The sequence below is a fragment of the Oncorhynchus masou genome, chromosome 6, assembly GCF_036934945.1.
Source record: "Oncorhynchus masou masou isolate Uvic2021 chromosome 6, UVic_Omas_1.1, whole genome shotgun sequence".
Taxonomy (NCBI): Eukaryota; Metazoa; Chordata; class Actinopteri; order Salmoniformes; family Salmonidae; genus Oncorhynchus; species Oncorhynchus masou.
This window is the reverse complement of record NC_088217.1, coordinates 5,865,010-5,890,398: the sequence shown is the minus strand read 5'-3', so window position 1 is coordinate 5,890,398 and position 25,389 is coordinate 5,865,010. Positions and strand designations below refer to the sequence as shown.

General features: G+C 54.4%; 1 protein-coding gene across 2 annotated transcripts in view; it reads right to left on the bottom strand.

The window, feature by feature from the left end:
• Nucleotides 1-25,389, bottom strand: part of atg7 (ATG7 autophagy related 7 homolog (S. cerevisiae)) — a 126,775-nt gene that overhangs the window by 22,703 nt on the left and 78,683 nt on the right. For both annotated transcript variants that reach the window (XM_064967453.1, XM_064967454.1), the window contains exon 18: nt 23,704-23,826. In XM_064967453.1, the coding sequence (XP_064823525.1) occupies nt 23,704-23,826 (123 nt within the window). The remainder of the gene's footprint in view (nt 1-23,703; nt 23,827-25,389) is intronic.

The following is a 25,389-nucleotide window of genomic DNA, read 5'->3' as shown; positions in this document are numbered from 1 at the left end:
GGAGAGGAGAGGGAGGGGTGGTGGAGAGGAGGGGGTGGTGGAGGAGAGGAGAGGAGGGGTGGTGGAGAGGAGAGGGAGGGGGTGGTGGGAGTGGGGAGAGGGAGGGGGTGGTGGAGGGAGTGAGAGGAGGGGTGGTGGAGAGGAGAGGAGGGGTGGTGGTGGAGGGAGAGGAGGGGGTGGTGGAGAGGAGAGGAGGGGTGGTGGAGAGGAGGAGGAGGGGGGTGGAGAGGAGAGGGAGAGGAGGGGTGGTGGAGAGGAGAGGAGGGGGTGGTGGAGAGGGAGGTGGAGAGGAGGGGTGGTGGAGAGGAGAGGGGGGTGGTGGGGAGGAGAGGAGGGGTGGTGGAGAGGAGAGGAGGGGTGGTGGAGAGGAGAGGAGGGGTGGTGGAGAGGAGGAGTGGTGGAGGAGGAGGGGTGGTGGAGAGGGAGAGGAGGGGTGGTGGAGAGGAGAGGAGGGGTGGGGTGGTGGAGAGGAGGGGTGGTGGAGAGGAGGGAGGGGGTGGTGGAGAGGAGAGGGGAGGGGGTGGTGGAGAGGAGGGGTGGTGGAGAGGTGGGGTGGTGGAGGAGAGGAGAGGAGGGGTGGTGGAGAGGAGAGGAGGGGTGGTGGAGAGGAGAGGAGGGGTGGTGGAGGAGGGGTGGTGGAGAGGAGGGGAGGGAGGAGGGGGTGGTGGAGAGGAGAGGGGGGTGGGGAAGGAGAGGAGGGGTGGTGGAAAGGGAGGAGGGGTGGTGGAGAGGAGAGGAGGGGTGGTGGAGAGGAGAGGAGGGGTGGTGGAGAGGGGAGGAGGGAGTGGGGTGGTGGAGAGGAGAGGAGGGGTGGTGGAGAGGAGAGGGAGGGGGGTGGGGAGGAGAGGAGGGGTGGTGGAGAGGAGGGGGGTGGTGGAGAGGAGAGGGGGGTGGTGGAGAGGAGAGGGGGGTGGTGGAGAGGAGAGGGGGGTGGTGGAGAGGGAGGGGGGTGGTGGAGAGGAGAGGAGGGGTGGTGGAGAGGGAGGAGGGGTGGTGGGAGGAGAGGAGAGGAGGGGGTGGTGGAGGGAGGAGAGGAGGGGTGGTGGAGAGGGAGGGGGTGGTGGAGAGGGAGGGGGGGTGGTGGGGAGGGAGGGGTGGTGGGAGGAGGGGTGGTGGAGAGGGAGGAGGAGGGGTGGTGGAGAGGAGAGGAGGGGTGGTGGAGAGGGGAGTGGGAGGAGGGTGGTGGGTGGAGAGGAGAGGAGGGGTGGTGGAGAGGAGAGGAGGAGGGGTGGTGGAGAGGGGAGGGGGTGGTGGAGAGGAGAGGAGGGGTGGTGGAGAGGGAGAGGAGGGGGTGGTGGAGAGGAGAGGGAGAGGAGGGGGTGGTGGAGGGGAGAGGAGGGGTGGTGGAGAGGGAGGGAGGGGTGGTGGAGAGGAGGGGGAGGGGTGGTGGAGAGGAGAGGGAGGGGGTGGTGGAGAGGAGAGGAGGGGTGGTGGAGAGGAGAGGAGGGAGGGGTGGTGGAGAGGAGGGGTGGTGGAGGTGGAGAGGAGGGGTGGTGGAGAGGAGGGGTGGTGGAGAGGAGAGGAGGGGAGGTGGAGAGGAGAGGAGGGTGGTGGTGGTGGAGGGAGAGGAGAGGAGGGGTGGTGGAGAGGAGAGGGAGGGGGTGGTGGGAGGAGAGGAGGGGTGGTGGAGAGGGAGAGGAGGGGTGGTGGAGAGGAGAGGAGGGTGGTGGAGAGGAGAGGAGGGGTGGTGGAGAGGAGAGGAGGGGTGGTGGAGAGGAGAGGAGGGGGTGGTGGAGAGGAGGAGGGGTGGTGGGTGGAGAGGAGGGGTGGTGGAGAGGAGAGGAGAGGAGGGGTGGTGGAGAGGAGAGGAGAGGAGGGGTGGTGGAGAGGAGAGGAGGGGTGGTGGAGAGGAGAGGAGGGGTGGTGGAGAGGGAGAGGAGGGGTGGTGGGAGGAGGGGGAGGGGTGGTGGAGAGGAGGGGGGTGGTGGAGAGGAGAGGAGAGGAGGGGTGGTGGAGAGGAGAGGGAGGGGTGGTGGAGAGGAGGAGGGGTGGTGGAGAGGAGAGGAGGGGTGGTGGAGAGAGGAGAGGAGGGGTGGTGGAGAGGGGGGAGGGGGTGGTGGAGAGGAGAGGGGGGGTGGTGGAGAGGAGAGGAGGGGTGGTGGAGAGGAGAGGAGGGGAGGGGTAGAGGAGAGGAGGGGTGGTGGAGAGGAGAGGAGGGGTGGTGGAGAGGAGAGGAGGGGGTGGTGGGAGGAGGAGAGGAGGGGTGGTGGAGAGGAGAGGAGGGGTGGTGGAGAGGAGAGGAGGGGTGGTGGAGAGGAGGAGAGGAGGGGGGTGGTGGAGAGGAGAGGAGGGGTGGTGGAGAGGGAGAGGAGGGGTGGTGGGAGGAGGGGTGGTGGAGAGGAGGGGTGGTGGAGAGGGAGGAGGGAGAGGGGGGTGGTGGAGAGGAGAGGGAGGGGTGGTGGAGAGGAGAGGAGGGGTGGTGGAGAGGAGAGGGAGGGGGTGGTGGAGAGGAGAGGAGGGGTGGTGGTGGAGGAGAGGGGGGTGGTGGAGAGGAGAGGAGGAGGTGGGGTGGTGGAGAGGAGAGGAGGGGTGGGGAGGAGGGGTGGTGGAGAGGAGGGGTGGTGGAGGAGAGGGAGGAGGAGGAGAGGAGGGGGGGTGGTGGAGGAGGAGAGGAGGGGGGTGGTGGAGAGGAGAGGAGGGGTGGTGGAGAGGGGGAGGAGGGGTGGTGGAGAGGAGAGGAGGGGGTGGTGGGAGAGGAGAGGAGGGGTGGTGGAGAGGAGAGGAGGGGTGGTGGAGAGGAGAGGAGGGGTGGTGGGTGGAGAGGAGGGGTGGTGGAGAGGAGAGGAGGGGTGGTGGAGAGGAGAGGAGGGGTGGTGGAGAGGAGAGGAGGGGGTGGTGGAGAGGAGAGGGAGGGGTGGTGGAGAGGAGAGGGAGGGGTGGTGGAGTGGGAGAGGAGGGGTGGTGGTGGAGAGGAGAGGAGGGGTGGTGGAGAGGAGAGAGAGGGGGTGGTGGAGAGGGAGGGAGGGGTGGTGGAGAGGGAGAGGAGGGGGGGTGGTGGGAGGAGGGGTGGTGGAGAGGAGAGGAGGGGGTGGTGGAGAGGAGAGGAGGGGGGGGGGTGGTGGAGAGGAGAGGAGGGGTGGTGGAGAGGAGAGGAGGGGTGGTGGAGAGGGGTGGTGGAGAGGAGGGGGTGGTGGAGAGGAGAGGAGAGGAGGGGTGGTGGAGAGGAGAGGGAGGAGGGGTGGTGGAGAGGAGAGGAGGGGTGGTGGAGAGGAGAGGAGAGGAGGGGTGGTGGGAGGAGAGGGGGGGTGGTGGAGAGGAGAGGAGGGGTGGTGGAGAGGGAGGGGAGAGGAGAGGGGGGGTGGAGAGGAGAGGAGGGGTGGTGGGAGGGAGAGGAGGGGTGGTGGAGAGGAGAGGAGGGGTGGTGGAGGGAGGGGGTGGTGGAGAGGAGGGGTGGTGGAGAGGAGAGGAGGGGTGGTGGAGAGGAGAGGAGGGGTGGTGGAGAAGGAGAGGGAGGGGGGGTGGTGGGAGGAGAGGAGGGGTGGTGGGAGGAGAGGAGGGGGTGGTGGAGAGGAGAGGGAGGAGGGGGTGGTGGAGGGGTGGTGGAGAGGAGAGGGAGGGTGGTGGAGAGGGGAGGGGTGGTGGAGGGAGGAGGGGGGTGGTGGGAGGAGAGGAGGGGTGGTGGGAGGAGAGGAGAGGAGGGGTGGTGGAGAGGAGAGGGAGAGGAGGGGTGGTGGAGAGGAGAGGAGGGGGTGGTGGGAGAGGAGGGGTGGTGGAGGAGAGGAGGGGTGGTGGAGAGGAGAGGAGGGGTGGTGGAGAAGGGTGGAGAGGGGGGTGGTGGAGAGGAGAGGGGTGGTGGGAGAGGAGGGGTGGTGGAGAGGAGGGGGGGTGGTGGAGAGGAGAGGAGGGGTGGTGGAGAGGAGGAGAGGAGGGGTGGTGGAGGAGGAGAGGAGGGGTGGTGGAGAGGGAGAGGAGGGGTGGTGGAGAGGAGAGGAGGGGGTGGTGGAGAGGAGAGGGAGGGGGGTGGTGGAGAGGAGAGGAGGGGTGGTGGAGAGGAGAGGAGGGGTGGTGGAGAGGAGAGGAGGGGAGGTGGAGAGGAGAGGAGGGGTGGTGGAGGAGAGGGGTGGTGGGAGGAGGGGGTGGAGAGGGAGGGGAGTGGGAGGGGGAGGGGTGGTGGAGAGGAGAGGAGGGAGAGGAGGGGGGTGGTGGAGAGGAGGGGGTGGTGGAGAGGAGAGGAGGGGGTGGTGGAGAGTGGAGAGGGAGGGGTGGTGGAGAGGAGAGGAGGGGTGGTGGAGAGGAGAGGAGAGGAGGGGGGTGGTGGAGAGGAGAGGAGGGGTGGTGGAGAGGGAGGGGGTGGTGGTGGAGAGGGGAGGGGGGTGGTGGAGGAGAGGAGGGGGTGGTGGAGAGAGGAGAGGAGGGGTGGTGGAGAGGAGAGGAGGGGGTGGTGGAGGGGTGGTGGAGAGGAGAGGGAGGGGTGGTGGGAGAGGAGAGGAGGGGTGGTGGAGAGGAGAGGGAGGGGTGGTGGGAGGAGGGGTGGTGGAGAGGGAGGGGTGGTGGAGAGGAGAGGAGGGGAGGGGTGGTGGAGGAGGGGTGGTGGAGAGGGGAGGGAGGGGTGGTGGAGAGGAGAGGAGGGGTGGTGGAGAGGAGAGGAGGGGTGGTGGAGGAGGAGAGGAGGGGTGGTGGAGAGGAGAGGAGGGTGGTGAGAGAGGGAGGAGGGGTGGTGGAGAGGAGAGGGAGGGGTGGTGGAGAGGAGAGGAGGGGTGGTGGAGAGGAGAGGAGGGGTGGTGGAGAGGAGAGGGGGTGGTGGAGAGGAGAGGAGGGGTGGTGGAGAGGGAGGAGGAGGGGTGGTGGAGAGGAGGGGTGGTGGAGAGGGAGGGGGGTGGTGGAGAGGAGAGGGAGGAGGGGTGGTGGAGAGGAGAGGAGGGGGGGTGGGGAGAGGGAGGGGTGGGAGAGGAGAGGAGGGGTGGTGGAGAGGAGAGGAGAGGAGGGGTGGTGGAGAGGAGAGGAGGGGGTGGTGGGGGGGGTGGTGGAGAGGAGAGGGAGGAGGGGTGGTGGAGAGGAGAGGAGGGGGTGGTGGAGAGGAGAGGAGGGTGTGGTGGAGAGGAGAGGAGGGGTGGTGGAGAAGGAGAGGAGGAGGAGAGGAGGGGTGGTGGAGAGGGAGAGGAGGAGGGGGGTGGTGGAGAGGAGGAGGGGTGGTGGGAGGAGGGGTGGTGGAGAGGGAGGGGTGGTGGAGAGGAGAGGAGGGGTGGTGGAGAGGGAGGAGGGGGTGGTGGAAAGGAGAGGAGGGGTGGTGGAGAGGAGAGGAGGGGTGGTGGAGAGGGGAGAGGGAGGGGTGGTGGGAGGAGAGGGAGGGGTGGGGAGAGGGAGGGGGGTGGTGGAGAGGAGAGAGAGGAGGGGTGGTGGAGGGAGAGGAGGGGTGGTGGAGAGGAGAGGAGGGGTGGTGGAGAGGAGAGGGAGGGGGTGGTGGAGAGGGAGAGGAGGGGTGGTGGAGAGGAGAGGAGAGGGGGGTGGTGGAGGAGGAGGGGTGGTGGAGAGGGAGAGGAGGGGGTGGTGGAGAGGGAGAGGAGGGGTGGTGGAGGTGGAGAGAGAGGGGGGTGGTGGAGAGGAGAGGGAGGGGTGGTGGAGAGGAGAGGTGGGGGTGGTGGAGAGGAGGAGGGGGGTGGTGGGAGGAGAGGAGGGGTGGTGGAGAGGAGGGAGGGGGAGGGGTGGTGGAGAGGAGAGGAGGGGTGGTGGAGAGGAGAGGAGGAGGGGTGGTGGAGAGGAGAGGAGGGGTGGTGGAGAGGAGAGGAGGGGTGGTGGAGGAGAGAGGAGGGGGTGGTGGAGGAGGGGGTGGTGGAGAGGGGGGGAGTGGAGAGGAGGGGTGGAGGGGGAGAGGAGAGGAGGGGTGGTGGTGAGGAGAGGAGGGGTGGTGGAGAGGAGAGGAGGGGTGGTGGGAGGGAGGAGGGGGTGGGAGAGGAGAGGAGGGGGTGGTGGAGAGGAGAGGGAGGGGTGGTGGGAGGAGAGGAGGGGTGGTGGAGAGGAGGGGAGGGGTGGTGGAGAGGAGAGGAGGGGTGGTGGGAGAGGAGAGGAGGGGGTGGTGGAGAGGAGAGGAGGGGTGGTGGAGAGGAGAGGAGGGGTGGTGGAGAGGGAGAGGAGGGGTGGAGAGGAGAGGAGGGGTGGTGGAGAGGAGAGGAGGGGTGGTGGAGAGGAGAGGAGGGGTGGTGGAGAGGAGAGGAGGGGTGGTGGAGAGGAGGTGGAGGGAGGGGGGTGGTGGAGAGGAGAGGAGGGGTGGTGGAGAGGAGAGGTGGGGTGGAGGGTGGAGGAGAGGAGGGGTGGTGGGAGAGGGGGTGGTGGAGGAGGGGTGGTGGAGAGGAGAGGAGGGGTGGTGGAGTGGTGGGAGAGGAGGGGTGGTGGAGAGAGGAGAGGAGGGGTGGTGGAGAGGAGGGGGTGGTGGGAGGGGTGGTGGAGAGGAGAGGAGGGGTGGTGGAGAGGAGAGGAGGGGTGGGAGGAGGAGGGGGGTGGTGGAGGAGGAGAGGGAGGGGTGGTGGAGAGGAGAGGAGGGGGTGGTGGAGAGGAGGGGTGGTGGAGTGGAGAGGAGAGGAGGGGGTGGTGGAGAGGAGAGGGAGGGGGTGGTGGAGAGGAGAGGAGGGGGGTGGTGGAGAGGAGAGGAGGGGTGGTGGAGAGGAGGGGTGGTGGGAGAGGAGGGGGTGGTGGAGAGGGAGGAGGGGTGGTGGAGAGGGGAGGGGTGGTGGAAAGAGGAGAGGAGGGGTGGTGGAGAGGGGGGGTGGTGGAGGAGAGGAGGGGTGGTGGAGAGGAGAGGAGGGGTGGTGGAGAGGAGGGGTGGGAGAGGGGGGTGGAGAGGAGAGGAGGGTGGTGGAGGGAGAAGGAGGGGTGGTGGAGAGGAGAGAGGGGGGTGGTGGAGAGGAGTGGTGGAGGAGGAGGGGGGAGGGAGTGGTGGAGAGGAGGGGTGGTGGAGAGGGTGGTGGAGAGGAGGGGTGGTGGAGAGGAGAGGGGGTGGTGGAGGGAGAGAGGAGGGGTGGTGGAGAGGGAGGGTGGGAGAGGAGGGGTGGTGGAGAGGAGAGGGAGGGGGTGGTGGAGAGGAGAGGAGGGGTGGTGGGAGAGGAGAGGAGGGGGTGGTGGGAGGTGGTGGGAGGGGGAGAGGGAGAGGAGAGGGGTGGTGGAGAGGAGAGGGAGGGGGTGGTGGAGTGGAGAGGAGGGGTGGTGGAGAGGAGAGGAGGGGAGGGGGAGGTGGGTGGGAGGAGAGGAGGGGTGGTGGAGAGGGAGAGGAGGGGGTGGTGGAGAGGAGAGGAGGGGGGAGGAGGGGTGGTGGAGAGGGAGAGGAGGGGGTGGTGGTGGAGAGGGGGTGGGGGAGGAGGAGGGGTGGAGGAGAGGAGAGGAGGGGGTGGTGGAGAGGAGAGGAGGGGTGGTGGAGAGGAGAGGAGGGGTGGTGGAGAGGAGAGGAGGGGTGGTGGAGAGGGAGAGGAGGGGTGGAGAGGAGAGGAGGGGTGGTGGAGAGGAGGGGAGGGGGGGGTGGTGGAGAGGAGAGGAGGGTGGTGGAGAGGAGAGGAGGGGTGGTGGAGAGGAGAGGAGGGGTGGTGGAGAGAGGGAGGGGTGGTGGAGAGAGGAGGGGGTGGTGGAGAGGAGAGGGAGGAGGGGGTGGTGGAGAGGAGAGGAGGAGGGGGTGGTGGGAGGAGTGGGGAGGGGGTGGAGAGGAGGGGGGTGGGAGAGGAGAGGAGAGGAGGGGTGGTGGAGAGGAGAGGAGGGGTGGGAGGGGAGAGTGGAGAGGGAGGGGTGGTGGAGAGGAGAGGGGGGTGGTGGAGAGGAGAGGGAGGAGGGGGTGGTGGAGAGGAGAGGAGGGGTGGTGGAGAGGGAGAGGAGGGGTGGTGGAGAGGAGGGGTGGTGGAGAGGAGAGGAGGGGGTGGTGGGAGGAGAGGAGTGGGAGGGGGTGGTGGAGTGGAGAGGAGGGGTGGTGGAGAGGAGGGGGGGTGGTGGAGAGGAGAGGGGGGGTGGAGAGGAGAGGAGAGGAGGGGTGGTGGAGAGGAGAGGGGGGGTGGGAGGAGGAGGAGGGGTGGTGGAGAGGAGAGGAGGGGTGGTGGGGAGAGGAGGGAGGGGTGGTGGAGAGGAGAGGGGGGGTGGTGGAGAGGAGAGGAGAGGAGAGGAGGGGTGGTGGAGAGGAGGAGGGGGTGGTGGAGAGGAGAGGAGGGGTGGTGGAGAGGAGAGGAGGGGTGGTGGAGAGGAGAGGAGGGGTGGTGGAGAGGAGAGGGAGGGGTGGTGGAGAGGAGAGGAGGGGTGGTGGAGAGGAGAGGAGGGGGGTGGTGGAGAGGAGAGGAGGGGGTGGTGGGAGGAGAGGAGGGGGTGGTGGGAGGAGAGGGAGGGGGTGGTGGAGAGGAGAGGGGGTGGTGGAGAGGGAGGAGGGGTGGTGGAGAGGGAAGGAGAGGAGGGGTGGTGGAGAGGAGAGGAGGGGTGGGGTGGTGGAGAGGAGAGAGGAGAGGGAGGGGAGGGGTGGTGGAGAGGAGAGGGAGGGGTGGTGGAGAGGGAGGAGGGAGGGGGTGGTGGTGGAGAGGAGAGGAGGGGTGGTGGGAGGGAGAGGAGAGGAGGGGTGGTGGAGAGGAGAGGAGGGGTGGTGGAGAGGGAGAGGAGGGGGTGGTGGAGAGGAGGAGGAGGAGGGAGGGGTGGTGGAGAGGGGGGGGGGTGGTGGAGAGGGAGAGGAGGGGTGGTGGAGAGGAGAGGAGGGGTGGTGGAGGAGAGGAGAGGAGGGGGTGGTGGAGAGGAGAGGAGGGGGTGGTGGAGAGAGGGAGAGGGAGGGGTGGTGGGAGGAGAGAGGAGGGGTGGGGGTGGTGGAGAGGAGTGGTGGGGGTGGTGGAGGGTGGAGGAGAGGAGGGGTGGTGGAGAGGGAGGAGGGGGTGGTGGAGAGGAGAGGAGGGGTGGTGGAGAGGGAGGAGGAGGGTGGTGGGAGGAGGAGGGGTGGTGGAGAGGAGAGGAGGGGTGGTGGAGAGGGGAGAGGGTGGGGTGGTGGAGAGGAGGTGGAGAGGGGGGGTGGGTGGAAGGGGAGGAGGAGGGGTGGAGGAGGGGTGGGTGGAGAGGAGAGGAGGGGGTGGTGGAGAGGAGAGGGGGGTGGTGGAGAGGGGGAGAGGGGGTGGTGGAGAGGAGGGGGGGTGGTGGAGAGGAGAGGAGGGGGTGGTGGAAAGGAGAGGAGGGGAGGGTGGTGGTGGAGAGGAGAGGAGGGGGTGGTGGAGAGGAGAGGAGAGGAGGGGTGGTGGAAGAGAGGGAGAGGAGAGGAGAGGAGGGGGTGGTGGAGAGGGAGGGGGGGGTGGTGGAGAGGGAGAGGAGGGGTGGTGGAGAGGAGAGAGAGGAGGGGTGGTGGGAGGGGTGGTGGAGGGGGTGGTGGAGAGGGAGGGAGGGGTGGTGGAGAGGAGAGGAGAGAGGAGAGGGGTGGTGGAGAGGAGAGGGTGGTGGGAGGAGAGGGGGGAGGGGTGGTGGAGAGGAGAGGAGGGGTGGTGGAGAGGAGAGGAGGGGTGGTGGAGAGGAGGGGAGGGGGTGGTGGAGAGGTGGGGGAGGGGGGTGGTGGAGAGGAGAGGAGGGGGTGGTGGAGAGGGGGAGAGGAGGGGGGGTGGTGGGGAGAGGAGAGGGAGGGGTGGTGGTGGAAGGAGAGGAGAGGAGGGGTGGGGTGGTGGAGAGGGAGAGGAGGGGGTGGTGGAGAGGAGAGGAGGGGTGGTGGGAGGAGGAGGGGTGGTGGAGAGGAGAGGAGAGGGAGGGGGTGGTGGAGAGGAGGGGTGGTGGAGAGGAGAGGAGGGGTGGTGGAGAGGAGGGGTGGTGGAGAGGAGAGGAGGGGAGGGGTGGTGGAGAGGAGAGGAGAGGAGGGGTGGGTGGTGGAGAGGAGAGGAGGGGTGGTGGAGAGGAGAGGAGGGGTGGTGGAGAGGAGGGGAGGGGGAACAGGGTTATAGTGGGACAGGGCAGGGGGACTTGTAGTGGGAAAAGGGTTCTCGTGAAGATCCCAGCTGAGGTCATGTCCTGCCTGTGTTTTCAAACTCAGACTACAGAAACAACACACCACAACCAGGCTTAGAGGGGGAGGAAAAGATGAGGAGGGAGGAGGAGGGGTAGAGTGTTTCAGAAACACCAGGGGTTTCCCCACTCTGTCAGCAGGGGCTGCTTTCCTCCATGGCCTCTTCTCCTCGACTGTCACCACCTTACACAGTCATACAGTCCCTACAGTACAGTCAGCACTGAACAACCGAACACTAACAACCAACCAGTACGGGCTAACTCTGGGTCCTACTAATTACCCACAAAAACCCAGATACCCAGAACCACCCCAAACAACCCTCAACATCACCAAAACGACCCTCACCATCCCCAAACTACCCTCACCATCCCCAAACTACCCTCAACATCCCCAAACAACCCAAAACCACTCCACAAAGAGTATCTCTCTCTGATTCTCCTTCAACTTGTCCCACCCTTAGTCACCCTTCTCTCTGGGCTCCATTTCCAGCAGATTCACTTAAATACCAGCTACAAAAACACAGCCCGTCTCTCCTGGGTGTGGTGGTCGAGAGAGAGAGAGAGAGAGCACAAGCTGTGGTTTGTTGTTCACAAGCAGTGCAACTCCACTCTCTCCTCTCTCTCTTTTCCTCTTCCTCTAAGCCTCTCTATTTATCTTTCACTCTCTCCCTCTTTTTCTCTTGCTCTACCCCAATGTTCCTGTCTTCCTCTCGCTCCCTTTTCCGGTCTCTCTCTCCCCCCCCTTTTTTTTATCTCCCTCTCTCACGGTGTGTGTGTGTGTGTGTGTGTGTGTGTGTGTGTGTAACACATTTCCTTCCCTATATAAGCGGTTCAGGAAACCCTTGCCATCCCAAACAATGTTAATTTCACTGACTTAACTCAACCTATCAAAATCAGCAATAGTTCTCCTGTATTGTACTGAACATCATCCAAAACAGAGAGAATAAACACCCATAGCTGTGTGTTACTGGCTGGTTGTTGTTGTGTGTGTGTTACTGGCTGGTTGTTGTTGTGTGTGTGTTACTGGCTGGTTGTTGTTGTGTGTGTGTTACTGGCTGGTTGTTGTTGTGTGTGTGTTACTGGCTGGTTGTTGTTGTGTGTGTGTTACTGGCTGGTTGTTGTTGTGTGTGTGTTACTGGCTGGTTGTTGTTGTGGTTGTGTTACTGGCTGGTTGTTGTTGTGTGTGTGTTACTGGCTGGTTGTTGTTGTGTGTGTGTTACTGGCTGGTTGTTGTTGTGTGTGTGTTACTGGCTGGTTGTTGTTGTGTGTGTGTTACTGGCTGGTTGTTGTTGTGTGTGTGTTACTGGCTGGTTGTTGTTGTGTGTGTGTTACTGGCTGGTTGTTGTTGTGTGTGTGTTACTGGCTGGTTGTTGTTGTTGTGGTTGTGTGTGTTACTGGCTGGTTGTTGTTGTTGTTGTTGTTGTGTGTGTTACTGGCTGGTTGTTGTTGTTGTGTGTGTTACTGGCTGGTTGCTGTGTGCGTTATTGGCTGGTGGTGGTTGTTGTTGTGTGTGTTACTGGCTGGTGGTTGTTGTTGTTGTGTGTGTTACTGGCTGGTGGTTGTTGTTGTTGTGTGTGTTACTGGCTGGTTGTTGTTGTGTGTGTGTTACTGGCTGGTGGTTGTTGTTATTGTGTGTGTTATTGGCTGGTTGTTGTTGTTGTTGTGTGTGTTATTGGCTGGTTGTTGTTGTTGTTGTGTGTGTTATTGGCTGGTTGTTGTTGTTGTTGTGTGTGTTATTGGCTGGTTGTTGTTGTTGTTGTGTGTGTTACTGGCTGGTGGTTGTTGTTATTGTGTGTGTTACTGGCTGGTGGTTGTTGTTATTGTGTGTGTTACTGGCTGGTGGTTGTTGTTATTGTGTGTGTTACTGGCTGGTGGTTGTTGTTGTTGTGTGTGTTACTGGCTGGTTGTTGTTGTGTGTGTGTTACTGGCTGGTGGTTGTTGTGTGTGTGTTACTGGCTGGTTGTTGTTGTGTGTGTGTTACTGGCTGGTTGTTGTTGTTGTGGTTGTGTGTGTTACTGGCTGGTTGTTGTTGTTGTGGTTGTGTGTGTTACTGGCTGGTTGTTGTTGTTGTTGTTGTTGTGTGTGTTACTGGCTGGTTGTTGTTGTTGTGTGTGTTACTGGCTGGTTGCTGTGTGCGTTATTGGCTGGTGGTGGTTGTTGTTGTGTGTGTTACTGGCTGGTGGTTGTTGTTGTTGTGTGTGTTACTGGCTGGTGGTTGTTGTTGTTGTGTGTGTTACTGGCTGGTTGTTGTTGTGTGTGTGTTACTGGCTGGTGGTTGTTGTTATTGTGTGTGTTATTGGCTGGTTGTTGTTGTTGTTGTGTGTGTTATTGGCTGGTTGTTGTTGTTGTTGTGTGTGTTATTGGCTGGTTGTTGTTGTTGTTGTGTGTGTTATTGGCTGGTTGTTGTTGTTGTTGTGTGTGTTATTGGCTGGTTGTTGTTGTTGTTGTGTGTGTTACTGGCTGGTGGTTGTTGTTATTGTGTGTGTTACTGGCTGGTGGTTGTTGTTATTGTGTGTGTTACTGGCTGGTGGTTGTTGTTATTGTGTGTGTTACTGGCTGGTGGTTGTTGTTGTTGTGTGTGTTACTGGCTGGTTGTTGTTGTGTGTGTGTTACTGGCTGGTGGTTGTTGTTATTGTGTGTGTTATTGGCTGGTTGTTGTTGTTGTTGTGTGTGTTATTGGCTGGTTGTTGTTGTTGTTGTGTGTGTTATTGGCTGGTTGTTGTTGTTGTTGTGTGTGTTACTGGCTGGTGGTTGTTGTTATTGTGTGTGTTACTGGCTGGTGGTTGTTGTTATTGTGTGTGTTACTGGCTGGTGGTTGTTGTTGTTGTGTGTGTTACTGGCTGGTTGTTGTTGTGTGTGTGTTACTGGCTGGTTGTTGTTGTGTGTGTGTGTATTACTGGCTGGTTGTTGTTGTGTGTGTGTGTATTACTGGCTGGTTGTTGTTGTGTGTGTGTGTTACTGGCTGGTTGTTGTTGCTGTTGTGTGTGTTACTGGCTGGTTGTTGTTGTTGTTGTGTGTGTTACTGGCTGGTTGTTGTTGTTGTGTGTGTTACTGGCTGGTGGTTGTTGTTGTGTGTGTTACTGGCTGGTGGTTGTTGCTGTTGTGTGTGTTACTGGCTGGTTGTTGTTGCTGTTGTGTGTGTTACTGGCTGGTGGTTGTTGCTGTTGTGTGTGTTACTGGCTGGTGGTTGTTGCTGTTGTGTGTGTTGATGGCTGGTTGTTGTTGTTGTTGTTGTGTGTGTTACTGGCTGGTTGTTGTTGTTGTTGTGTGTGTTACTGGCTGGTTGTTGTTGTTGTGTGTGTTACTGGCTGGTTGTTGTTGTTGTTGTTGTGTGTGTTACTGGCTGGTTGTTGTTGTTGTTGTTGTTGTGTGTGTTACTGGCTGGTTGTTGTTGTTGTTGTGTGTGTTACTGGCTGGTGGTTGTTGCTGTTGTGTGTGTTACTGGCTGGTTGTTGTTGTTGTTGTGTGTGTTACTGGCTGGTTGTTGTTGTTGTGTGTGTGTTACTGGCTGGTTGTTGTTGTTGTTGTGTGTGTTACTGGCTGGTTGTTGTTGTTGTTGTGTGTGTTACTGGCTGGTTGTTGTTGTGTGTGTGTTACTGGCTGGTTGTTGTTGTGTGTGTTACTGGCTGGTTGTTGTTGTGTGTGTTACTGGCTGGTTGTTGTTGTGTGTGTGTGTGTTACTGGCTGGTTGTTGTTGTGTGTGTGTGTTACTGGCTGATTGTTGTTATTGTTGTGTGTGTTACTGGCTGGTTGTTGTTGTGTGTGTTACTGGCTGGTTGTTGTTGCTGTTGTGTGTGTTACTGGCTGGTGGTTGTTGCTGTTGTGTGTGTTACTGGCTGGTGGTTGTTGCTGTTGTGTGTGTTACTGGCTGGTTGTTGTTGTGTGTGTTACTGGCTGGTTGTTGTTGTTGTTGTTGTGTGTGTTACTGGCTGGTTGTTGTTGTTGTGTGTGTGTTACTGGCTGGTTGTTGTTGTTGTTGTGTGTGTTACTGGCTGGTTGTTGTTGCTGTTGTGTGTGTTACTGGCTGGTTGTTGTTGTTGTTGTTGTTGTGTGTGTTACTGGCTGGTTGTTGTTGTTGTTGTTGTGTGTGTTACTGGCTGGTTGTTGTTGTTGTTGTTGTTGTGTGTGTTACTGGCTGGTTGTTGTTGTTGTTGTGTGTATTACTGGCTGGTTGTTGTTGTTGTTGTGTGTGTTACTGGCTGGTTGTTGTTGTTGTTGTGTGTGTTACTGGCTGGTTGTTGTTGTTGTTGTGTGTATTACTGGCTGGTTGTTGTTGTTGTTGTGTGTGTTACTGGCTGGTTGTTGTTGTTGTGTGGGTTACTGGCTGGTGGTTGTTGTTGTTGTGTGTGTTACTGGCTGGTGGTTGTTGTTGTTGTGTGTGTTACTGGCTGGTGGTTGTTGTTGTTGTGTGTGTTATTGGCTGGTTGTTGTTGTTGTTGTGTGTGTTACTGGCTGGTTGTTGTTGTGTGTGTGTGTTACTGGCTGGTGGTTGTTGTTGTTGTGTGTGTTATTGGCTGGTTGTTGTTGTTGTTGTGTGTGTTACTGGCTGGTTGTTGTTGTGTGTGTGTTACTGGCTGGTGGTTGTTGTGTGTGTGTTACTGGCTGGTGGTTGTTGTGTGTGTGTTACTGGCTGGTGGTTGTTGTTGTTGTTGTGTGTGTTACTGGCTGGTTGTTGCTGTGTGTGTGTTACTGGCTGGTTGTTGTTGTGTGTGTGTTACTGGCTGGTTGTTGTTGTGTGTGTGTTACTGGCTGGTTGTTGTCGTGTGTGTTACTGGCTGGTTGTCGTGTGTGTTACTGGCTGGTTGTCGTGTGTGTTACTGGCTGGTTGTCGTGTGTGTTACTGGCTGGTTGTCGTGTGTGTTACTGGCTGGTTGTCGTGTGTGTTACTGGCTGGTTGTCATGTGTGTTACTGGCTGGTTGTCGTGTGTGTTACTGGCTGATTGTCGTGTGTGTTACTGGCTGGTTGTCGTGTGTGTTACTGGCTGGTTGTCGTGTGTGTTACTGGCTGGTTGTCGTGTGTGTTACTGGCTGGTTGTCGTGTGTGTTACTGGCTGGGTGTTGTGTGTTACTGGCTGGTTGTTGTGTGTTACTGGCTGGTTGTTGTGTGTGTTACTGGCTGGGTGTTGTGTGTTACTGGATGGGTGTTGTGTGTTACTGGATGGGTGTTGTGTGTTACTGGCTGGGTGTTGTGTGTTACTGGCTGGTTGTTGTGTGTGTTACTGGCTGGGTGTTGTGTGTTACTGGCTGGGTGTTGTGTGTTACTGGATGGTTGTATGGAAGATACATTTTCTGAGATATAGTATATCTCAAAACCCTGAGGAAAACACTACCACAACAACTACAATACCACTACTAGTATTACTACCACTACTAGTATTACTACCACTACAATACCACTACTAGTATTACTACCACTACTAGTATTACTACCACTACAATAACACTACTAGTATTACTACCACTACAATAACACTACTAGTATTACTACCACTATAATAACACCACTAGTATTACTACCACTACTAGTATTACTACCACTACTAGTATTACTACCACTACATTAACACTACTAGTATTACTACCACTACTAGTATTACTACCACTACAATAACACTACTAGTATTACTACCACTATAATAACACCACTAGTATTACTACCACTACTAGTATTACTACCACTACAATAACACTACTAGTATTACTACCACTATAATAACACTACTAGTATTACTACCACTACTAGTATTACTACCACTACTAGTATTACTACCACTACAATAACACTACTAGTATTACTACCACTATAATAACACTACTAGTATTACTACCACTACTAGTATTACTACCACTACAATAACACTACTAGTATTACTACCACTACTAGTATTACTACCACTACAATAACACTACTAGTATTACTACCACTATAATAACACTACTAGTATTACTACCACTACTAGTATTACTACCACTACAATAACACTACTAGTATTACTACCACTACTAGTATTACTACCACTACAATAACACCACTAGTATTACTACCACTACTAGTTTTACTACCACTACTAGTATTACTACCACTACAATACCACTACTAGTATTACTACCACTACTAGTATTACTACCACTACAATAACACTACTAGTATTACTACCACTACTAGTATTACTACCACTACAATACCACTACTAGTATTACTACCACTAAAATAACACTACTAGTATTACTACCACTACTAGTATTACTACCACTACAATAACACTACTAGTATTACTACCACTACTAGTATTACTACCACTACAATACCACTACTAGTATTACTACCACTACTAGTATTACTACCACTACAATAACACTACTAGTATTACTACCACTACAATAACACTACTAGTATTACTACCACTACTAGTATTACTACCACTACTAGTATTACTACCACTACATTAACACTACTAGTATTACTAACACTACTAGTATTACTACCACTACAATAGCACTACTAGTATTACTACCACTACAATAACACTACTAGTATTACTACCAATACTAGTATTACTACCACTACTAGTATTACTACCACTACAATAACACTACTAGTATTACTACCACTACTAGTATTACTACCACTACAATACCACTACTAGTATTACTACCACTACAATAACACTACTAGTATTACTACCACTACTAGTATTACTACCACTACATTAACACTACTAGTATTACTAACACTACTAGTATTACTACCACTACAATAGCACTACTAGTATTACTACCACTACTAGTATTACTACCACTACAATAACACTACTAGTATTACTACCACTACAATACCACTACTAGTATTACTACCACTACTAGTATTACTACCACTACAATAACACTACTAGTATTACTACCACTACAATAACACTACTAGTATTACTACCACTACTAGTATTACTACCACTACAATAACACTACTAGTATTACTACCACTACTAGTATTACTACCACTACAATAACACTACTAGTATTACTAACACTACTAGTATTACTACCACTACAATAGCACTACTAGTATTACTACCACTACAATAACACTACTAGTATTACTACCACTACTAGTATTACTACCACTACAATAACACTACTAGTATTACTACCACTACTAGTATTACTACCACTACAATACCACTACTAGTATTACTACCACTACAATAACACTACTAGTATTACTACCACTACTAGTATTACTACCACTACAATAACACTACTAGTATTACTACCACTACTAGTATTACTACCACTACAATACCACTACTAGTATTACTACCACTACTAATATTACTACCACTACAATACCACTACTAGTATTACTACCACTACAATACCACTACTAGTATTACTACCACTACTAGTATTACTACCACTACAATACCACTACTAGTATTACTAACACTACTAGTATTACTACCACTACAATAGCACTACTAGTATTACTACCACTACTAGTATTACTACCACTACAATAACACTACTAGTATTACTACCAATACTAGTATTACTACCACTACTAGTATTACTACCACTACAATAACACTACTAGTATTACTACCACTACTAGTATTACTACCACTACAATACCACTACTAGTATTACTACCACTACAATAACACTACTAGTATTACTACCACTACTAGTATTACTACCACTACAATACCACTACTAGTATTACTACCACTACTAGTATTACTACCACTACTAGTATTACTACCACTACAATACCACTACTAGTATTACTAACACTACTAGTATTACTACCACTACTAGTATTACTACCACTACAATAGCACTACTAGTATTACTACCACTACTAGTATTACTACCACTACAATAACACTACTAGTATTACTACCAATACTAGTATTACTACCACTACTAGTATTACTACCACTACAATAACACTACTAGTATTACTACCACTACTAGTATTACTACCACTACAATACCACTACTAGTATTACTACCACTACTAGTATTACTACCACTACAATACCACTACTAGTACTACTACCACTACTAGTATTACTACCACTACAATACCACTACTAGTATTACTACCACTACTAGTATTACTACCACTACTAGTATTACTACCACTACTAGTATTACTACCACTACAATAGCACTACTAGTATTACTACCACTACTAGTATTACTACCACTACTAGTATTACTACCACTACTAGTATTACTACCAATACAATAACACTACTAGTATTACTACCACTATTACTACCACTACTAGTATTACTACCACTACTACTATTACTACCACTACTAGTATTACTACCACTACAATAACACTACTAGTATTACTACCACTACTAGTATTACTACCACTACTACTATTACTACCACTACTAGTATTACTACCACTACTAGTATTACTACCACTACTAGTTTTACTACTGTACCTTTTTTTAAGAAATGGTGAACGGCACCTCGGGAGGTGTGTGGTATACGACCAATATACCACGGCTAAGGGCTGTCCAGGCTGTCTGCGTTGTGACGTGCTTAAGAACAACCTTCAGCCGTGCTATATTGGCCATATACCACACCTCCTCGGTTCCTTATTGCTTAAATGTAATACTTCTATGGATGTCAACCCAAAAACATGTCATCGTCACCAATCAACTGACCACCACCACCGATTTCTGTACGCTAGCTACGCTAACCAGCTTATACGAACGGCAGTGACCAGCAAAGCACCCCCACACCATAACACCTCCTCCTCCATGCTTCACAGTGGGAAATACACATCTTACAAAGACACAGTGGTTGGAATGAAAAATCTAACATTTCCACTGGTCTAATGTCCAAGCTTTACAGCGGGAACCACACATGCGGAGATCACTTCTTCTAAAGCTGACAAAGTTACCACATTGTGTAAAAGTTACAATATTTAAATATATAAATCAGGGTTGACGAATATCCAGTTTATTAGATCAAATTTGATTACTGGAACGGATCTGCGTTGCCGCATCTAAAAGTCGCTATCAATACGGTGCGGACTATTTGAATAGCCTGCTGGGGGGGGGGGGCACTAAAATCATTGGGGGGGGGGCAAAGAGACCACTAAAATCATTGACAACTACGTGCTGTTTTCAAGGGATTGTTAAATAAATGTTAGAACATTTTGGTGGCTTTAATATCATCTTGAAGAGCAGTCATAACCACACATTTTCCATTATTTAAAACATAATGATGTACTTATTTTTTTTTACATTTTAATAATAACGACAGAGAATCTTTTGTAGTCCAAAAACAAAGCAGGTTCTATATAGAACACAGAAGAATCGTTTTTATCTAAGCCTATTTTACATTACGTAACGTTTACACTGAAACAGCAGTTACAACAATCTGCTTTCTGTCAGTCTGAGTAATGAGCGGGAACAGAGAAATAGTGGAGGCAGAACATGGGATTTTCCCACAGAGCAGACTCGAGCCTCGTCCAAGACAAGTCATTACTCAGCTGAGAGAAAGAAAGAGAGAGACGAGGAGAGAGAGAACACAAAGTGGCTAAACTCTGGTGCCCAAACACTAGGCATGCCCTGGACCTGTTATCAGAGGACAGACTAGGGTACCCCGGCCACATCATAATTCACACGGCCACAAATGGGACAAGCAGGAAAGGGAGTGATCGAAAAAGCTTCTTCCACTTTCCACAACACACAAGTGGTTATCTCCACCCTGCTACCACGGAAATACTCTCACCCTGATACCATACAGCGGGTGAATGCAAGCATTTCCCAGGATGGTGCCTCAAAACCTAACGTCTACCTGGCTCACCACTCCACCCTGGACGAGAACAGCCTCTATGACCAGGTCCACTTCCACAAGGCCGCAATCTAACTTTCCAATTCCACCCTCACACAGGAGCAACGGACACCCCACCTAGATCAGCGAGACACCCTCCTGAAGGACCTGCACCAAGAGAACCCACGCCAAGAGGACCTACACCCAGACCAGTGAGACACCCTCTATGGAACACAAAGCTTTTACTATCTCATCCTGGAATATACAAGGTCAGAGGTCATCTGCCTTTGGCCTAAAGAGCAAGAACCCAGACTTCCTCCTTGAAATCAGAAATACAGACATTGTCATCCTACAAGAAACATGGTATAGAGGAGACGGACCCACTGGTTGCCCTCTAGGTTACAGAGAGCTGGTAGTCCCATCCACCACACTACCAGGTGGGTGTTATAGAGGAGATGTACCCACTGGTTGCCCTCCAGGTTACAGAGAGCTGGTAGTCCCATCCACCACACTACCAGGTGGGTGGTATAGAGGAGACGGACCCACTGGTTGCCCTCTAGGTTACAGAGAGCTGGTAGTCCCATCCACCACACTACCAGGTGGGTGTTATAGAGGAGATGTACCCACTGGTTGCCCTCCAGGTTACAGAGAGCTGGTAGTCCCATCCACCACACTACCAGGTGGGTGGTATAGAGGAGACGGACCCACTGGTTGCCCTCTAGGTTACAGAGAGCTGGTAGTCCCATCCACCACACTACCAGGTGGGTGGTATAGAGGAGACGGACACACTGGTTGCCCTCTAGGTTACAGAGAGCTGGTAGTCCCATCCACCACACTACCAGGTGGGTGGTATAGAGGAGACGGACCCACTGGTTGCCCTCTAGGTTACAGAGAGCTGGTAGTCCCATCCACCACACTACCAGGTGGGTGGTATAGAGGAGACGGACACACTGGTTGCCCTCTAGGTTACAGAGAGCTGGTAGTCCCATCCACCACACTACCAGGTGGGTGGTATAGAGGAGACGGACCCACTGGTTGCCCTCTAGGTTACAGAGAGCTGGTAGTCCCATCCACCACACTACCAGGTGGGTGGTATAGAGGAGACTGACCCACTGGTTGCCCTCTAGGTTACAGAGAGCTGGTAGTCCCATCCACCACACTACCAGGTGGGTGGTATAGAGGAGACGGACCCACTGGTTGCCCTCTAGGTTACAGAGAGCTGGTAGTCCCATCCACCACACTACCAGGTGTGAAAAAGGAAAGAGATTTAGGGGGTTATGCTCACAAACTAAGAAAATTAACAATGACAAATGGTTTGAGGATGAATGAAAAACCTGATAAAGAAATTGAGAAACCTGTCCAACCAAAAACATAGAGACCCAAAAACCTGAGTCTACGCCTTCACTATGGTGAATCACTAAAACAATACAGAAATACACTACGGAAAAAGAAGGAACAGCATGTCAGAAATCAGCTCAATGTAATTGAAGTATCCATAGACTCTTCTGGGAAACCCAAAACAAACAACAACATGAAGAGTTATCTGTCCAACATGGAGATGTAAAACTACTTCTCCAATCTTTTTGGCTCTATAACAAAGAATAAACAGCAAAAACATATACATGATCAAATACAAATCTTGGAATCAACTATTAAAGACTACCAGAACCCATTGGATTCTCCAATTACACTGAATGAGTTACAGGACAAAATAAAAACCCTCCAACCCAAAAAGGCCTGTGGTGTTGATGGTATCCTCAATGAAATGATCAAATATACAGACAACAAATTCCAATTGGCTATACTAAAACTCTTTAACATCATCCTTAGCTCTGGCATCTTCCCCAATATTTGGAACCAAGGACTGATCACCCCAATGCACAAAAGTGGAGACAAATTTGACCCCAATAACTACCGTGGAATATGCGTCAACAGCAACCTTGGGAAAATCCTCTGCATTATCAATAACAGCAGACTCCTACATTTCCTCAGTGAAAACAATGTACTGAGCAAATGTCAAATTGGCTTTTAACCAAATTACCGTACAACAGACCACAATGTAATAAAATCCATGTACACAAACAGTTAACAGTTAACAGTTAGCGGTTAAAATTGGCACACAAAAAAACACTTCTTTCCACAGGGTCGTGGGGCGAGACAGGGATGCAGCTTAAGCCCCACCCTCTTCAACATATATATCAACGAATTGGCGCGGGCACTAGAACAGCCTGCAGCACCCGGCCTCACCTTACTAGAATCTGAAGTCAAATGTCTGCTGTTTGCTGATGATCTGGTGCTTCTGTCCCCAACCAAGGAGGGCCTACAGCAGCACCAAGATCTTCTTCACAGATTCTGTCAGACCTGGGCCCTGACAGTAAATCTCAGTAAGACCAAAATAATGGTGTTCCAAAAAAGGTCCAGTCACCAGGACTACAAATACAAATTCCATCTAGACACCGTTGCCCTTGAACACACAAAAAACAATGCATACCTCGGCCTAAACATCAGCGCCACAGGTAACTTCCACAAAGCTGTGAACGATCTGAGACAAAAGGCAACAAGGGACTTCTATGCCATCAAAAGGAACATACAATTTGACATACCGATCTGGCAAAAAATACTTGAATCAGTCATAGAGCCCATTGCCCTTTATGAGGTCACAAGGGAGAACACTAAATTGACATTCTGCATGCAGAGCAGAATACCCACTAATTATCAAAATACAGAAAAGAGCCGTTAAATTCAATTCTTTAACCACCTAAAAGAAAGCAAATTGTTGACTATGAACAGACTTAGTGAGCATAGCCTTGCTATTGAGAAAGCCTGTCAGGTCTGCCTACGGCGGACTATGTGCACACTGCCCACAAAATGAGGTGGAAACTGAGCTGCACTTCCTAACCTCCTGCCAAATGTATGACCATATTAGAGAGACATATTTCCCTCAGATAACACAGATCCACAAAGAATTCGAAAACAAACCCGATTTTGAACTCCCATATCTACTGGGTGAAATACCACAGTGTATATAGTCTCCACATTGACTCTGTACCGTAATACCCTGCATATAGCCTCCACATTGACTCTGTACCGGTACCCCCTGTATATAGCCTCCACATTGACTCTGTACCGGTACCCCCTGTATATAGCCTCCACATTGACTCTGTACCGGTACCCCCTGTATATAGCCTCCACATTGACTCTAACGGTACCCCCTGTATATAGCCTCCACATTGACTCTGTACCAGTACCCCCTGTATATAGCCTCCACATTGACTCTGTACCAGTACCCCCTGTATATAGCCTCCACATTGACTCTGTACCAGTACCCCCTGTATATAGCCTCCACATTGACTCTGTACCAGTACCCCCTGTATATAGCCTCCACATTGACTCTGTACCGGTACCCCCTGTATATAGCCTCCACATTGACTCTGTACCGTAACACCCTGTATATAGCCTCCACATTGACTCTGTACCGTAACACCCTGCATATAGCCTCCACATTGACTCTGTACCGTAATACCCTGTATATAGCCTCCACATTGACTCTGTACCGTAATACCCTGTATATAGCCTCCACATTGACTCTGTACCGTAACACCCTGTATATAGTCTCCACATTGACTCTGTACCGTAATACCCTGTATATAGCCTCACTGCTCTTTAATTATTTGTTATTCTTATCTCTTCCTTTAAACTGCATTGTTAGTTAAGGCCTTGTAAGTCAGCATTTCACAGTAATGTCTACGTAAACATGTTGTATTGGTGACAAATATAATTTGATGTGAAACCATCAACAGAAAACCAAAGAGCCGGCGTAATACGGTGTGGACAATGGAGGACAGGGATGTGTGTGTACCTCTGTTTTAGTGTGTGTTTGCGCGGTGTGTGTTGAGGTGTGTGTTGAGGTGTGTGTTGAGGTGTGTGTTGAGGTGTGTGTTGAGGTGTGTGTTGAGGTGTGTGTTGAGGTGTGTGTACCTCTGCGTTCTGTGTCTCCTGGTGTAGCTGAGTCAAACCAGTCAGGTCCTCCAGGAAGGAGTGGGAGGAGTTAAACACCTTGGACAGGAAGTTGAAACCATCCTTCTCATAGCTGTCCAGGACCTAGGGTGTAAACAAAAACAACAGGGTCAACAACAATAACTATCATCAAACCCCTAAAAAACAAAAACATCACCACCATGATAGGGAGGTGCCAGAGAGGGGACGAGGCTAGGGGGACGAGGCTAGGGGAAAAGACTAGAGGACAAGGCTAGGGGGGGTCTTGGGGACGAGGCTGGGGTCTGTAGTCTGGGGGACAAGGCTAGGGGATAAGGCTAGAGGACAAGGCTAGGCGACAAGCCTAGGGGACAAGGCTAGGGGGGTCTGGGGGACAAGGCTAGGGGGGTCTGGGGGACAAGGCTAGGGGGGGTCTGGGGGACAAGGCTGGGGGACGGGGTCTGGGGGACAAGGCTGGGGACGGGGTCTGGGGGACAAGGCTGGGGGACAAGGCTAGGGGGGTATAGGGGACAAGCCTAGGAGACAAGGCTAGGGGACAAGGCTAGGGGGGGGATCTGGGGGACAAGGCTAGGGGACAAGGCTAGGGGACAAGGCTAGGGGGACAAGGCTAGGGGACAAGGCTATGGGACAAGGCTTAGGGGACAAGGCTAGGGGGCAAGGCTAGAGGACAAGACTAGTAGGGGACAAGGCTCGGGGGGGTCTGGGGGACGAGGCTAGGGGACGAGGCTGAGGTCTGTAGTCTGGGGGACGAGGCTGGGGTCTGGGGGACGAGGCTGGGGTCTGTAGTCTGGGGGACGAGGCTGGGGTCTGGAGGCTGGCGGACGAGGCTGGGGTCTGTAGTCTGGGGGACCAGGCTGGGGTCTGTAGTCTGGGGGACGAGGATGGGGTCTGTAGTCTGGGGGATGGAGGCTGGGGTCTGGAGTCTGGGGGACGAGGCTGGGGTCTGTAGTCTGGGGGACGAGGATGGGGTCTGTAGTCTGGGGGACGAGGCTGGGGTCTGTAGTCTGGGGGATGGAGGCTAGGGTCTGTAGTCTGGGGGACGGAGGCTGGGGTCTGTAGTCTGGGGGACGAGGATGGGGTCTGTAGTCTGGGGGATGGAGGCTGGGGTCTGGAGGCTGGCGGACGAGGATGGGGTCTGGCGGACGAGGCTGGGGTCTGGCGGACGAGACTGGGGTCTGGCGGACGAGGCTGGGGTCTGGCGGACGAGGCTGGGGTCTGGCGGACGAGGCTGGGGTCTGGGGGACGAGGCTGGGGTCTGGGGGACGAGGCTGGGGTCTGGGGGACGAGGCTGGGGTCTGGGGGACGAGGCTGGGGTCTGGGGGACGAGGCTGGGGTCTGGGGGACGAGGCTGGGGTCTGGGGGACGAGGCTGGGGTCTGGGGGACGAGGCTGGGGTCTGGGGGACGAGGCTGGGGTCTGGCGGACGAGGCTGGGGTCTGGGGGACGAGGCTGGGGTCTGGAGGCTGGGGGACGGAGGCTGGGGTCTGAGGTCTGGCGGACGAGGCTGGGTTCTGGCGGACGAGGCTGGGGTCTGGCGGACGAGGCTGGGGTCTGGCGGACGAGGCTGGGGTCTGGCGGACGAGACTGGGGTCTGGCGGACGAGGTTGGGGTCTGGCGGACGAGGCTGGGGTCTGGGGGACGAGGCTGGGGTCTGGGGGACGAGGCTGGG